The 14,578-nt window shown below is 40.6% G+C and overlaps 1 protein-coding gene across 2 annotated transcripts in view; it reads right to left on the bottom strand.

Moving 5' to 3' along the window:
* The window catches only part of htt (huntingtin), a 264,099-nt gene that overhangs the window by 39,839 nt on the left and 209,682 nt on the right, over positions 1-14,578 (bottom strand). For both annotated transcript variants that reach the window (XM_059974136.1, XM_059974135.1), the window contains exons 45-53: positions 13,789-13,927; positions 11,147-11,269; positions 9,865-10,078; positions 8,260-8,405; positions 5,919-6,096; positions 4,087-4,191; positions 3,695-3,882; positions 1,495-1,621; positions 1,168-1,271 (exon numbers count right to left, since the gene is read on the bottom strand). In XM_059974136.1, coding sequence (XP_059830119.1) covers positions 1,168-1,271; positions 1,495-1,621; positions 3,695-3,882; positions 4,087-4,191; positions 5,919-6,096; positions 8,260-8,405; positions 9,865-10,078; positions 11,147-11,269; positions 13,789-13,927 — 1,324 coding nt within the window. The remainder of the gene's footprint in view (positions 1-1,167; positions 1,272-1,494; positions 1,622-3,694; positions 3,883-4,086; positions 4,192-5,918; positions 6,097-8,259; positions 8,406-9,864; positions 10,079-11,146; positions 11,270-13,788; positions 13,928-14,578) is intronic.

Here is a 14,578-nt window from a genome sequence, read left to right on the forward strand (position 1 = left end):
TATCATTCTGGACGCTGCAACTCTTCTTTGCCAGATATCTAAACATTGAGCATAGAGAACTACAGTACAGAAACAGGCCTGTCGGCTCATTTATTTTGTGCCAAACTTTTATTTGACAATTTTAAGGCAAGGATAGCCTGGGGCTGTTGTAGTTAAGTGAGGCGTTTGAAGTGAAACCACCAGAGATACATCTGCTGACTACAGGCAAGTGTGGGTGACTGTGGCATTGTGTACTGAAGTCAGACGAGTGAGGCCTCTCTAGATAGACTTCTCTAGAAAGGTTTCCTTAAAACATAGTGTCCCTACACAATAGGGGATGCCGGAAACAGATGAGATAGGAATAATAGAAGGATTTGAAATACACCCAACAAATGATACACAATTTTCCTCACTGACTTCAAAATATCATCGGCTGTCTACTTGAAGTTTCAATTGACTTTCAACACTTCTTTGTGAATGGCTATTGCTGATCTGTCTACTTTGGAGTTTAGAAGAACAAAGGGTGATCCTGCCAAAATAAACAAGATTATCACACAGCAGGCATGACAGGGTAGATGTTGAGATGTTTCCACCAGTAAGAGAATGCTGTACAAGGGAATATAGTCACAGATCAAGGGTGCCGTCATCTAAAACTGAGGTTAGCAATCAAACTTCTAAAATTATTTACCTGAGAGGACTGTGAAGGCCAAGTCATTGGAGGTATGTAAAAAGGAGATGGAAGAAATTTTGAAAGATAAGGGAATCCAGGGTTGCAATGAAGTGACACAGAAGGGGTGTTGAGGCCGGTCAGAAACCACTCACAATTGTACTGAATGACAGGGCAAGCCTGAGGAGCCAGATACTTGACTCCTGCTCCTAGTTCTTGGTCCTTCAGCCCAACTCATCTACATCTATCTCAGGAGGCCCCATTTTCCTGTGTTTGGGCTCTAAACCAGGGGTTCCCAACCTTTTTTATGTCATGGACCAATACCAAGGAGTCTGTGGACTCTAGGCTGAGAATCCCTGTTCTAAACCCTTCCTATCCATTGTACCTGCCAAAATGTTGTTAATGTCTTGATGGTCAATGGGCTAAAAGGCATGTTTTCATAACAGTGTCTACTTCTTCTCAAAGCAATACTTAACGAAATCTATTAAATATTCCTCTAATTCCCAGCCATTGGACTGTACCTCTTGTGGGACCTCTTCCTCTTGGTCTATCACTAGAGGCTGAGTCACCAGCACACCAAGAAGGGTCGCCCAGGTTTCTTCAAACTGAGTGCGGCTGGTCCAGCCTGGAACAGAAAGATTTAATGGCAATAATTGAATTACCACAGATCAATGCTTGTATTTAAAAGTCTTATAGTTAAGAGGGGACCAGTGAAAATAAACCCAAAGCAGTATGGTGTACATGGAAATTACTTTCTTACACAATTTCTGCAAAGATAGGAGTTTATAAATCAATCTTTCGCCAGCAAAATGTAGTCTGCTTCTTTCCTCATCATCTCTATCACTTACCAAGTACATTTATTCTGTAGATGAACTCTTTGAAGACTTCTTTCTCTTGAAGAAACTCAACTGGAATTTCTGGAAGGGTTGTTCCAAATTCACCACCAACTTGAGGTGACCATCCCAATTTCCAAACCTGAGGACAGATGGTTGCAAAGAAATGTTAAGACAGTATTTTTTGTTTTATGTTGGACTCTGTGACATGTAATTTCACATTTGCTGAAGTGGCACCTAAACTTCACCTGGGAATAAACGTTGATTTTGAAATATGCACTTGTCTGCTGTAATGCTATAGTCATAACAGCATGGAACCCGCCCTTCAGCCCAACTAGTCCATTCTGACCAAGGTGCCCCATCCAAGTTAATCTCATTTGCCAGTGTTTGGTCCATAACCTTCTAAACCTTTCCTATCCACGTACTTGTCCAACTGTTCTTGAAAATGTGTTCTTGTTACTGACTCAACCACTTCTTATGGCAACTCATTCCACATAGATACCACTCTCTGTGTAAAAGAAAGTTGCCCCTCAAGTTCCTATTAATCTTGCCCCTCTCATCTTACTTTTTTCTTCATCAACTCTGGGGAAAAACTGGGTGCATTCACTCACGCTATGCCTCTCATGTTCTGACAAGCTGATTTATTTTTGTACTTTTTGTACTGTTTGGGTTTCACAGGGAGTTAAAATTGGTGGAGATATCACCACAATTGGGCTTTAACTTTGATTAATTTGACATCAGAAACCTAATGGAATGAAAAATAAGTTTAAAAAAATGACACCCACTACACAGGACACTAAGGTTTCAAACCAAAATAACAGACAAGACTCAAGGTGGCACCAAGGAGAAAGAAAGACCAATGTAAGAACCTCACAAGGATTGAGGAAACACAAAGATTATAAATACTTCCAAAAAAAAGCATTAACACATACAAAACTATATGAAAGAAACCAGCAGGGTACTTATATCAGACAGATTTTAGAGGCTGTTGAATGAGTAACAGTCGGCCAGTGGTGTAATGGCATCAGTACTGGACTGAATGGTCCTGAATTCAAATCCAGCAGCAGTAGCTGTGTGGAAGGAAGGCCTAGCAATCTACTTCTGTATCTTACCATGAAAACTCTGTGGACAACTATACTATCCATAGCATCGCCGGCACTCAGCAACAACAGAATGAATAATTTGAAGGCATTTATAACAAAAATCAGAATACGAATTCTTGGTAGAGAATTGCCAAAAAGTGAAATTCGAAGTTTAGTAGATGAAACAATAATAATATCCATCATTAGACAAGTGAATGGAGAAGAAGGAATCGATGGAAACAGTATAACAACAATAAAAGGAATTAGGGCTATTTGTTCATGTCAAACCAGGGTGTAATTTATTTGATAATCTTTAAGCCAATTTAAAAGGTAATTAGGAAGGTTCTTCACAGGAACACAACATGGGCCTTGAGAAAAGTGATCAAAATGGAAATTGTTGCTGTACTGAAACATTAATTGCTAATACATACAGAAAATGCCAGATAACTAATGTTTTGACCCCAAGATCTTCATCAAATTCCATATTCTGATAAAGAATACACATCCAAACTTTAAACCCATGTTCTATTTTATGATCTTGACAGGGCCTGCTCCGTGCTTCCAGAGTTTTTTGTCTTTAAGAATTCCAGCACCTGCAGCTTTTCATCCCTCCTCTTCCCATAAATCTAAGGTCAAGTATTAAACATTCACTTGAAGCAGGAATTAAGAAAGAAGCAGGCTTTTCCCCTTCAGGTTGGGTGAGGCTATGTCCAGGTGCAGGTTGATGGGACTAGACAGAATAGTAGTTCAACATGGACTAGATGGGCCAAAGGGTCTGTTTCTGAGCTTTATGATCAACAAGATATTTAATCTAAACATTCCCCAGGAATCACTGATGCAAAATTAAATTAAGTGCAGGAGGAAATTTGTGATGGAGGTTTGAGAGACTATGAATTTAATCTGTGGAATTAATGGAACTGTAGAAATATGTTTTTATCTTAATTAACCATTGCATCATTTTTGTAGAATTTAGCTCCGTAATTAGCCAATTCAAAAACCAAATGATTGCCATCTGGACACGAAAGTTTAAAATTCCTTTTTAGTCTTTAAAATAATGCAGTGTTTCTGGTCAGACTTAGGACAGTTTTAGTGAAAACATGAAACCCAAGAAAATCCAAGTTACATATACTCACCAATGGAGGGGCACGTGTGTAACTATTGACTAGAGGCAATCTGGCTAGACTAATACCGATGTTCCGGATTGCTGGGTTCAGAAATGCTGGGATTCGGTTGTTGCTGGCATGTCCAAAGCATAACACTGTCTGGAGAGACTCCACCATCTCAGTCATCACATTGCAGGCCTTTGTAATGCACTTGGACCCTAAAACAGAATGACAAGTCCTTTATCATGTCAGCAACAATTACAAGATATGACAGTAATATGAAGAAAACACAGCTGCCAGAAAGTAAACCAAATGTGAGACAGTCAGGCATGTTTATCTTTATTCAACAACGGGTGCCTACTGTGACAACACAAGATTGTATGTAATCTTCAATGGAAAGACACAGCTTAATACACACTTACTCTCAGACACATTTGCGCTCTCTTCATCTTCCACAGGAGCCCTGTCAATGCTTGATTTCCTCCTCTCCTCATGAAGAAGATGATGTTCTCCTGGTTCAACAGCCACTGAAATAAATAAACTACATTAATCACATACTGAAGAGATGAGAGAGTATGAGACAGTCACTATATTTTTAAATCCTGTAGAATTAAATTTACATTACACAACACTTTCTGATGAACAGTGGATTATCCTACTTACTTTGCAAAAAGACCAGATACACAATTTCCACACTGGTTAAACACTTAAAACTGTGTTGTGTTGTGTTATGTATTTATGTATTTGAGATTTCAAGAACATTGCAAAATCCCATTGCAAATAATGACACTCTTGGAGATGCTTTGTGAATTGTTGCACACACATACACAGGGATCTCCAACCAGAAGACATTAATAAACCTCCAGACTAAGCATATCATTGACAATACAGATGTGTGAAAGTGTGCTCTATGCCGAAACAAATAACGCTGCTTTAAAAGCAAAAATCAGAACAGAAAGGGAAAGCAGAATACAGAAAAAGGAATAACATACATTGATAAAGGCAAAACAGAGCAATACAGAATCAAAAGAATAGAAAAGGAATCAAATAGTGTAAAATTATTTGAGTGGATCATCACAAGAGAAAAGGACAAAAGAAATTTTCTTGAAGGAGAGAGGGAAGATCAGTGTGAAGCAAAGCACACGAACACAGTGCACAGATTGTATCCAAATAGAAACTGGGCTTATAATAATATTTCTAATAATTTTCCATTGCATTGCTGCAGGATAACAAACAGTGACTCCAATATTTTTCTCCACAGATGTACAGCTTTTTTTTTGAAAGTCAGAGGAAAGTTTTCAGCATTAAAAACCTAAAACCAATCAGAGTGGAAGCAATGTTTTTGTACATGGGATTTGCATGCACGGTTTACTCAATGAACAGATTCATGCCCTTGGACATTGTCCATCCAGTTCCTCGCGATTGTAAGACCTCAATACCAAGCTGCTTTCATTCAGGCATCTAGCAATTCCACATTGGAATCACAGGATAACTGATGCTGTGCTTAAGTTGTGTAAGATGTTGCAGAGGCCAAATATGGAGTATTGTGCGCAGCTCTGGGCCACCTGCCTACAGGCAAGATATTAATATATAAGATTGAAAGAGTGCAGAAAAGACTTACAATGATGTTGCTAGGGCTTGAAGACCTGACTTATAGGGAAAGGTTGAATAGCTTAAGACTTTGTTGTCTGGAGCATAGAAGAATAAGGGATGATTCAATGGAGACATAGGGATATATGAGGGATATAGACAGGATGGAAGCAGGCTTTCTGCACTGAGGTTGGGTGAAACTAGAACTAGAAGGCATAGGTTATAAATGAAAGGTGATATATTTAAGTGGAACATGAGGAGGAACTCCTTCACTCAGAAGGTGGTGAGAATGTGAAATGAGCTGCCAGCAAGTGTGTTGGACGCTGCTTCAATTTCAACATTTACGAGGAGTCTGGATTACTCTATGGCTACACAGCTCTACTGTACAATGGGGATGACCAGCCCTCATCCTCGGGGCCCACCAAATGCAGTTCTTGATCTTGGGGATCGCAGGTCTTCGTCCTCAGTGCTTGCCAACTCGATTTCTGTTTTTGGGGACCAGTATTAGATTTTTGTGCTTTTAAGCATCGTTATAATTAAATGTTTCATAACTCCACAGTGCACATTGGAACGAACAACATCCTTATTAACCCACCACACGAATCACAACAAAAAAAAAAACAACTATTAGTTTCTGTTTCTCACAAAATAACAAAATCCTTACTTGCTTCAATGATGAACCGTATGCAATTGATAATGGAGCAGGCTTGCGTTACGTAGGCAGCAGATGCCAGCAGGTTCCAGATGGTGGGCTGTTGTAACACTGAACAGCAACAATCAAGAGCAGCTTGTAGATCCAGACTTAGAGGGACCTGATCGTGCAGCAAGTGCCAACACAGCGCCTGTGTGTGCAACACCAAAAGACCAATACAGCAATCAGCACACAGATACACATCAAATTCTTCAATCTTTCTTTAGTTCAATGATAATTCTACCATAAGGATTAGGGATCAACTTTACTTGCCATATACATTTACATGTATTATGAGTGGTAATGCACATTATGAAAAGTTGTACCACAAATCCATATTTATACTAAAGTTTTGTAGGCAGCAAATTGGCCTATACTTTGTTTTCCTTAATTGCTTCTTGAAGCTCTGTAGCTAAACTGCAGCAGTTCATGACAGCAGGTCACCACCATCTTCTCAAGGACCAACTAGGGAGGAGTAATAAAACTTCAGTAAACCCATACTCAGCTTGCATCCAAAAAACTCCATACCATTGCAGTTAACCAATTATCATCTTCCCTGCAAGCCGCTGGGAAATCTGCATGATAAACTACTGCAGTACTGCAAGATGATCTACCAAAACCACCTCAGGTTAACTAGGGAATCATAAACCAAAGATATTCTGCAGATGCTGGAAATCTTGAGCAACAGACAAAATGCCGGACAAGCTCAAAAGGTCAAGCCTCATCTACGGTGGGAAATAAACAGTAGATGCCTCGGGCCGAGAGCCTTTATCAGGTGGGATATGTTGAGGTCTGCGGGCCCCAAGATCAGTGGTCCACGTGGGCAGGAGTAACAAGGTCCGGCGACCCTCTAAATTGGAGAGTCAAGAGCTCAAGGTCTTGAGTTTGGGGTCACATCAATGGCAAGTTCGGAGATCAATGCTGAAGGCTAAGGCACAGAGGTCGAAGACTAATGCCTGGCCTGGTTGTTGAAGCCCTGTGTCTGCAAGTCCAACAGAGAAGTCACACACCCAAAACAGAGGCAGCCTTGTCCTGTGGGTGGAGGACATTGTGTGAGAGTGGATGGCTGTGTGGATATCCCCTTCAGCTTGCCATTTGATTGCATTTGTTACATTAATAGCCATTTTATTTAAATGGAAAGATCCTAATCCCCCTACTACATTTCAATGGTTTTCCCAAACTATAACATGTTTAAACTTAGAAAAAAATTAGGAGTGGCACTATTGACCCTTCGGTTAAATTTGAAGAAACTTATTCAACATTTTCGTGTGATGTAAGCTGAATCCTTCTCAATAACTTTCTGTTCATGTGTAGAGGAGCGGAGTTAATGACAAATAATGATTTTAACCGATGAAACATGGCAGCCCAGTTTTTTGTATTGTTTTGTTTTTATTTTAGTTTAGGGGGACTCATTTTTCTCTTGTAAATTTTTTTTGAATCTTTTTCATGTTGTTACTAAGAGATTGGGAGGCTTAGATTACACATGTTACTCGGAGTCTGTTTCTGTATACGTTAACTGTTATTAATGTAATCCCCATCTCTTTGTACCATTACCATTGTTATGTTTATCCACTTGAAACTCAATAAAAAAGATTGAGAGTGGATGGCTGCATGGGAGGGAGGAAAGGGGCTTGTCTTGCTGTTGTAATTTTGTTGCTTGTGTTGTTCTGCTGAACATGGTAGGTATGATATCTTGGCGGTGGAATGTGAGGTGATACTTGCTGGCTGCCTCCAGCACACCCGTAGGTTCGTGGCTGTTAACACAAATGACTTATTTCACTGTATGTTTCAATAAATGAATCTGAATCAGGACCTGAAGCTGCCTGACTTGGTGACTTTGCGCATGTTCCTCAGGTTTGCTCATAGCATTGTTGCAGATTGGCAAGAGCTGGTCAGGAAACATTTTCCTATGACACAGAGAATGGTCAAGAAAGCTTCCTTTACTGATGACAAAATTGCTGAACAGAGCTGCTGCCTTTGAAATTGATGCCAACCCACTCCTCAAATCATCTCCCTGCTCCTAACTACATATTACACAGCCCCTGTATGCTTAAGATACAACATGCAAAGGAAAGAAAACTTAAAACTACTTTAGCGTGTGTCAGTTTAAGATACTGTATTTGACTGAAGTCAAATAGGCATTTGTTTTGATAGAGGAGAATGAGAAAGAATATGGCTTAGTTTTTAAAAAAAAATTATAGATGTAAACATTCAAAAGTAAAAAGAGTAAAGGTTGTAATTTTACACGAAGAACAATAAGTTTAATATTCGATGGAACCAATAAACATTTAGCTACAACTTTACTCAGTCATACCTCTAAAGACAAGACCATGAAACTAATAACGTCAGCCTCCTTGTCAGCAGGAATATGAAGAGATGGGGGCAACTTCGGAAGAGACAGAAGGTACTGGGCCAATGCACTGCACAGGCTGATGACAGAATGATAGAACAGCATGTCTCCTGCAAAATAAACATATTCAATAAATGTTCAGGGCTGAAACTCAGCCATTCCAATAAAATAATCTGTATTCAATTCACAGTAGCTGTCAGAGAACAAGATGTTGAGGATCTCTACCATCCATCCCACAGTCTCTTTGACCCACTAACGACAGGAAGGAAGCACAGCAGCATCAGGAGCAGGACTGCCGGAAGGGGTAATAGCTTCTTGCCCCCAGGCTGAGACACAATTGAATACCCTGCCACACTAAAGCCTTGTCACTAGGATAGTGAGCTGTTTACTTGTGCTGCATATTACACATACTTTGAATTATATTTATTAATTTGTTTATGGTAATATTTTGTTTTATGACCTGTGTGATATATATTATGCTTTGCACATGCATAACAGTCAGGAGGAACTTTGTTTTATTTGGTTGTACATATGTACAGTACTGAGACAATAAAATTGAAAATCAGCATTCCACTCATCTCCCGTATATGATTTGTTTTATGGTGTTCCCTCTCCCCCTGCATAACAACATATTTGAAGATGCTGCAGCCACATCTCTCTTGGGCACAAAGTTCCAAAGATTTACAACCCTCAAGAAATTCCTCACTTCAATCAGTCAACCCTTTACCTTGAGTTTATGACTTTGGCTCTGGACAATTTCATCAAGAGGAGAGAGCCTCACATCTATTCTGGCACTGCTCACCCCTCAGGAACCACAGAAGTTTTGATCGGCGACTCTTTTTTGAAGATGCTGGATCATCAGAATTTTATTATAGTATGTAATTTTTTCCACCTAAATGCACCACCTCACTTAGGTATAGAGGAGATGTCAGGGGTAAGTTGTTTTTACACAGAGAGTGGTGAGTGCGCATGGAATGGGTTGCCAGTGATGGTGGTGGAGGCAGATACGATAGGGTCTTTTAGGAGACTCCGGGGCAGGTATATGGAGCTCAGAAAAATAGAGGACTATAGGTAACCCTAAGTAATTTCTAAGGTAAGAACGTGTTTGGCACAGCTTTGGGGGCCGAAGGGCCTGTATAGTGCTTCAGGTTTTCTAAGTTTCTCATTCAGCTGAACTTCAGTGAATATAGAGCCAATTTTGGCTCACAATCTCTTCTTCACTAGGGTTCTGGTGACTAGAATTCTCTCTTGCCATGTCACAACACATCAAAAATAGAAGTGCTGTGGACTGTTCTATGGTCAAGAATAAAAGTCATAGAACACAACAGCACAGAAAAGGCTGTTTGTCCCTTCCAGACCACGCCAAACTATTCACCTGCCTAGTCCCATCAACCATTGCCCTCCATACCCCTCCCAACCATGTACCTATCCAAATTTAACTTAAATGTTGAAATCAAATCTGAATCGACCACTTCCACAGGCATGCCAATTAAAAATACTTTTTAAATGCCTTTACTCTGTTCTTTGTAGCTACTCATCACTGACATTTGTCGATGCAGCGGCTCTTACCATAAAGCTCATCAATCTTATTCCAATAGGAAGAACTGGGCAAAGGAGAGTGGCTATGGAACACTTGATGGTTGCTGGGAAGATGCTGAACATGGAATGTCACTCGATCCAGGGTAACTCTCCGAGCAGTTGCGAACAGCACACTTGCCTGGTCTGCACAGATTCCTTGCAAACCCAAGGCCAAACAAGGTGCTAGAAGGTTCAAGTTGAAATCCTGGAACAATAAGGGTAACAATGTTTAAAGCCGGTCTCACAGAGACAGCAGTGGTCCTTCACTGCTGCTATTTAATATTTTTAGCTAACAATTGTATAATTGGCACAAAGCATTAAACTATCAATATTTAACAACTGTAACAAGGATATTTATACTTATCTCTACAAAGATACAGAATGATTCTACTAATGGAAAATGAGGCTGGCGTAGAATGAAGCCCCATGATTCCAATGCAGATACCACCTCTTTCTGGATGTTTTACACATTAATAACCACTAAACACACGAGTTGGCTGGAAAACCTAGGCCATAAATTTTCTTGACAGTAACTGTACTGAATGAAAGGCCATTTATAGACATGGGCAGTCATCTAAGACAATAAATCCTCTGAAAATAGAGCAGCCCTTTGACCCATGATGTTGTGCCAACTCTTTAACCAATTCTTAAGTCAATCTAACCCTTCCCTCCCACATAACCCTCCATTTTCCTTACCTCCATGTGCCTATCTAAGAACTTCTAATGTACCTGCCTCCACTATCACCCCTGGCAGTGAGTTCCACACACCCATCACTCAGTGCAAAAAAAACCCTACCTCTGATCCTCCAATCACCTTAAAATAATGCCCCCTTGTACAACTCGTGTTCTCTATATGATTTAGTTATTTCTCTATTTGCATGAATTGTCTTGTTTTGCACATCGGTTATTTGTCAGTCTTTATTGAAACTCTATTGTGTTTCTTCATTTTCCTGTAAATGCCTACTAGAAAACAAATCGCTACATACTTTACTTTGACTTTGCACTAGCCACTTCCACTCTGCAAAAAGTCTCTAACTGTCCACTCGACCTATGCCAAGTTTTTGGGGACTCCTCCCACATCACCGTCCTTTGGCATTTCGGTCCAGTTCTTGACCTTTCCTGTAGGGTGTCTCTGCATTGTAGTTGCTACAATTAGTGATACCACCCAGGTACACAATCTACTGCAGTCAGACATAATGCAATTCCAATAGCAAATGGGTGTAGAGGAATGAAGTGGGAATACTGTTCCTTTGCATCCTCAAATGACCATTACCTTGGTTGTCATGACAGAGTGGAGGTCATCTTCAGGAAGTTTATCCAGTAATTCAGTGCATTCCATCAGAGCAGTGTTTGTGTGATTGCAGCATTGGAATTTGGTAAGTGACACGTACCAGTCCTAAAACACAAGACAGCACAGTTAATACACCACCACCACAGAGACTGCTCCGTCTCCTCTTTTTCTCCCAATTTATGACACTTGTTTATTAACTGACAGTCAACTTGGTATATCAACAAAGACTTGTAAATTTCTACAGAGCACTCAAATTTGCTGCATTATCATCTGTTATTAATGAACATTGGTTCCTTAAAGTTGATCTAGCTAGGGGTGATAATGGGGACAAGCTCCCAATATCTATTAAATGCTCCCAATGGCATGCACCTCAAATAGCCTCTGACAAACAAGTCCAGCTCCTGGCGTTCACGTATAGCTTAGCCACTAAGCCTGTCAGAACAGTTTCCACTGACTGCGAAAAGGCAAAGGCAGGCCACTGGCACCTTAAAACCAGTTGCTTCTGGCAGATGTGGCTCGTCAGCCGTGGTTGGCAGCTCACCTAGGAGAAGGAAAATTCTGATCTCAATCCTCCACTGCCTTGCAGCTGTATTGACTCATGGGGAAAGTTTCAGGAGTAAACCCGGAGAGAAAAATCCAGAGAAGGAGTCCCTAAGGCAGTCCTACATTAAGTTCAACGCTGACTGGCAACTCCTATGATGCTGTTGGTACCAAATTGTATCGGTCGCTGCTTTTCCCTTGGGTTAACATGAGGAAGTCTGCAAATGCTGGAAATTCAAACAACACACACAAAATGCTGGTGGAACACAGCAGGTCAGGCAGCATCTATAAGGAGAAGCACTGTCGACGTTTTGGGCCGAGACCCTTCCCTTGGGTTCATCATTTGCGTGGAGAGGGGGAGCTTGCTCTCCATATCGTACTGCGCAGGCTTGTAAATCTAGACAGTTAAGGTGCAATATCCATGGTCAACTATGACTGACGGAGGCCTCAGAGGAAGGGACACTGCACAGGACTAGAAAAAGCTGCAGTAAGTTGTAAATTCAGCCAGCTCCATCATGGGCACTAGCCTCCCCTGCATTCAGGACACCATGAAAAGGCATTGCCTCAAGAAGGCGACATCCATCATTAAGGAGTGCTGCACCCAGGAAACGTTCTCTTCTCATACTACCATCAAGGGAGTACAACAGCATGAAATTGCACATTTAACATCTTCCCCTCCGCTATCAGATTTCTGAATGAACCCACAAACCTACTTCTCTATTTTATGTTTTTTTTTGCTCTCTTTTTGCAATAATTTAATATATTTTTAATACATAATTCTTATTGCAATTTATAGTCTTATAATGTTTTGCAATGTACTGCTGCTGCAAAGCAACTAATTTTACAATGTATGCCAGTGATATTAAATCTGATTCTCATTCTGTAATACTGGAAAGTTATTTTTTTGGAAGCTCAAAGGCATTGGCTCAGGGTAAATGAACAGGATGCTTAGTGGCTATTTCAGTCGAGATTATTTACTTAATATTAAACTGGTTGCAGCCCAGTACACACTACCTAATAGAGTGATAGAGGCAGGTCTTCTCACATATAAATAGTAATGTCAAGGCATGGACTAAAGGCAGGGTTAGTACAAAAGGGTATTGAATGGTCGGCATAGTAATCTGAAGGGCCTTTTTCTGTACTGAGTGATTCTATAAGGCTGATAACTGCTCCTTGTGATTACTTATTCCTGCATCTCTTACCCTCTCCACAAAGGACAAGAGGACAAGACTGATGCACTGCGTAGAAAGCCTGACCTCTGTTAGCAGCATGGGAGGGCGCTCAAGGCAATTTTAAACCCAAATACCAGAGACTTCTCCAAATTTAATATTTCCTGTGAGGATCTTCAGTTAATAACCATTATCACTGACCTTTCAGCACTGGCTCAGAATCAGGTTATTTATCACTGACATATATATAATGAAATTTGTTGTTCACTGGCAACTGTGAAGTACAGGACAAAAATTAGTGCAAGTTACAAAAATAAATAAATAGTGCAAAAGGCAAATAATGAAGCAGAGTTCATGGAATGTTCTGAAACCTGTTGGGAGGGAAGAAGCTGCTCTGAAAACACTGCGGTTCCCCGGTGATGTTAATGCAAAGAGGACATGTCCAGGGATGGTGAGGACCTGAATGAAGGATAACCATGATACTTAACGTCTAGACTTACAACCTCATGAATCCTTTCATTATATTTAAACTTCACAGTTAACTATAGAACGGACCCTCCCAGATTCAGATGGAGTTATTTATACTTAGAGATGCAGTGCAGAACAGGCCCTTTCAGCCCAACAAGCCAAACCGCACAGCAAACCCCCTATTTTTACCCAAGCCTAATCATAGGACAATTTACAAAGATTAATTAACTCACTAAAAAGTATGTCTATGGACTGTGGGGAGAAACTGGAGCTCCCAGAGGAAATCCATGTGTTCATGGGCAGTATGTAGAAATTTCTTAGAGGACCGGAATTGAACTCTGTACACCAACACTGAGCTGTAATAGCATTACATTAACCGCTAAGCTACTGTGGCACCCGTTCATGCAACCCAGAGCAAAAAGAAGTCACATTCCCAAGATATCTCACTTTGTCCACAACGATGGAATCTATGGTAGACAGCCTGTCCCCGTCCAGCGGGTGAGAGGTCAAGTTTGGAGACGGACTAACTGTGTCTGCTGCAATGGTTGCCCGGAATCTGTCCAGCAGGGAGTACAATCTTTGGTGTCTGAAAGACAGGGAAACAAATAATCAATCAAGCTGAAAAAAGGCTTTACTATCAAAACTGCCCATCACCAGCACTAATCTACCTACAATGAAGAACATATTGCAGAAAGATGCTGGAAATGGGCCAGTAACATTATAAAGGATTGCACCTGCCCTGCTCGTGGACTGTTTGTCCCACTCCCATCAGGGAGGAGGCTACATAGTACCCAGGCCTGGACCACCAGAATCAAAAACAGTTGTTCTTCCCAAGCAGCAGTTAGGCTGATCGACACCTCCAGCCACTAACCCACCCCTCCACATCCCCAACCACTACTATTTTATCATTTCTTGTCAGTCATCTTGTGTATCTAGCATTACTTTATGGACATACAATCAATGCATATAAGCTATCTTATGTACTTATATTTATTGTGGGGGGTTTTTTGTACTGCATTAGATCCAGAGTGACAATTATTTTGCTCTCCTTTACATTTGTATATTGGAAATGACAGTAAACAATCTAGAATCAAGATCCAGGTTAAGACCAAATATCAACTTTCCAAGTACATTTATTATTAAAGTATAAATTATACAACCTTGAGATTTGTCTGTTTACACGCAGCCACAAAACAAGAAACCCAGAAGAGCCAACACCGAATGTGCAGAGAGGAAA

This window comes from Hypanus sabinus, chromosome 7, assembly GCF_030144855.1.
Source record: "Hypanus sabinus isolate sHypSab1 chromosome 7, sHypSab1.hap1, whole genome shotgun sequence".
NCBI lineage: Eukaryota > Metazoa > Chordata > Chondrichthyes > Myliobatiformes > Dasyatidae > Hypanus > Hypanus sabinus.